This window comes from Chinchilla lanigera, unplaced genomic scaffold, assembly GCF_000276665.1.
Source record: "Chinchilla lanigera isolate Chin_1 unplaced genomic scaffold, ChiLan1.0 scaffold00191, whole genome shotgun sequence".
NCBI classification, from domain to species: domain Eukaryota; kingdom Metazoa; phylum Chordata; class Mammalia; order Rodentia; family Chinchillidae; genus Chinchilla; species Chinchilla lanigera.
This window is the reverse complement of record NW_004955592.1, coordinates 805,508-807,345: the sequence shown is the minus strand read 5'-3', so window position 1 is coordinate 807,345 and position 1,838 is coordinate 805,508. Positions and strand designations below refer to the sequence as shown.

At 51.5% G+C, this 1,838-nt stretch overlaps 1 protein-coding gene across 1 annotated transcript; it reads right to left on the bottom strand.

Moving 5' to 3' along the window:
* Positions 1–51: 51 nt before the first annotated feature.
* On the bottom strand, positions 52–361 carry LOC102015907 (late cornified envelope protein 3A-like). The gene is given in 2 exon segments (XM_013509982.1): positions 52–310; positions 312–361. Coding segments are annotated over 2 exon segments (309 nt in total).
* Positions 362–1,838: the final 1,477 nt, after the last annotated feature.

The following is a 1,838-nucleotide window of genomic DNA, read 5'->3' as shown; positions in this document are numbered from 1 at the left end:
CTCTCAGAGATTTCTTTTCTTAGGTGATTTTGCTTTTTCTTAAGGTCCAGATCAGCAACAGCCTCCAGAGCTGTGGCCACAGCCAGAGCCCCCACACTGCCGCCCACTGTCACCATCACAGGAGTCCGAGCTCCGCAGCCTGCACCTGTGGGACCTGCGGCGCCTGTGGTGGCTCAGGCAGCAGCCTCCCTCGGAGCTGGAGCTGAGGCCACCGCAGCCCCCAGAGCCGGCAGCAGAGCAGGAGGAGGCAGCAGAGCAGGAGGAGGCAGCAGGCAGGCACTGTGCTGGGCTCTTCTTGGGGCACTTGGGCAGGGGCACTTGGGAGGGGCTGGCACTGCTGCTGGTTCCGCAGGCAGGACATCTCTGAAGTCAGTGAACCTGAACAAAATAAAACCAAAGCAAAGTCCATGCGAATTCAGAGGCTTCAGGCCTGTGTTGCCTCATTCTCTGGTTTTGATGGAGATCTTTTCCCCCTAACCAAGTCAAGCCTTTACTCAGGATCTGTAGAATGCAAATGGAGATCAATTTGGAGTCCAACTGATCCTTTTCTTCTCTCCAGCCAGAAGGGCCGCTGACAGACTTGTATTTGAGCCTCCAGTGCTTCTGCACATGCCTTCCCTGGCTGTCCCACAGATTGATGTGAACAGCGCCCTCTGTGCACACAACGTGCAGCACCTCATTACCCTCCAGGCCTGGGCTTCCTCTGAGCCTTGTGAGGAGGAGGAAACTCAGTGAAGATTTGAGGAGGCAGCAAACGCACCTCTGGGAACCTGAAGGAGGGAACAGGGAGCCCGACTGGCTGCTTCACAGAACTTTAAGCATGGTCATTCCCCCAGTCCAGCCCTTCCCCCATCGACATTCCTGGTGCCCCCCAATAGGTCTGTAGGCCACCTGGCTCCATGGAGGCAGGAGGGGACACTTCCTGAGACTGAGGAATCCAGGACCTGAGCCCTTTTATCCTGAGGTGGGTTTTATGATGCGTGGCCCAGGTGTGTGTCTTTGTCTTCACCCAAAGGGCGGGTAAGAGTACCGCACACTCCCAAGACCAGGCATTCAGCATTTTCCTGTGCATATTATCTGGAATGACAAAAGGGAAACAGGAAGTTTCAATGAAGTCCAATTACCTGTGGCTCTGGCCCTCTGCTTCTCATTCCACTTTTATTACTTTATTTTGCTCACATACCCTGAACTCAGGATGTTTCCTCTGTGGCACTGACATAATGGAGACAACTTACACACATGCTGCCCTTGACCAGCTCACAGCCTGTCAGAAAGGCAGAAAAGTGGCCTCTGACATTTGATCCTAGGAGCTAAGTGATATGGCACAAGTGTATCACCGCTTATATGTGCTAATGCCCTGGCTTTGTAGGTCCCCTCAGGGTTGATATAATCAGCTTCTGTCTTGGAGTGATGATGGACCTGAGCTCACTGACCTGGGGATGTGATCTGGTTGGGTAAGGGGTGGGTGGAAGGATGGAGCTGTGGCCCAGCTTGAGAACAGAAGTTTCAGAGAGTAGCATGGCATCTGGGTGTAGCACCAGGTTCGCGGTGGGAAAGAAAGTGTGGAGGTAGGCCTGGGTGGTGGAGTGGAGATATAAAAATGTAGCCTTCTTTGTGAGGCTCTCCGGAGTCACAGCTGCTGGGGATAAAAGGACATGTCTTTGTGGCTGTTGGATGTGTGAAGCTGAATCTAATCCCATATATTATATTAATAGTTGATAAAGATTTTCTTAATTTGTCAGTAATGAGCCAGTTGATGGAATAGCATTCATTCACTTACTGAATAACCATGATAATGATTGAAGTTTGCAAATGGTGAATTTATGTAGACTGAGTGT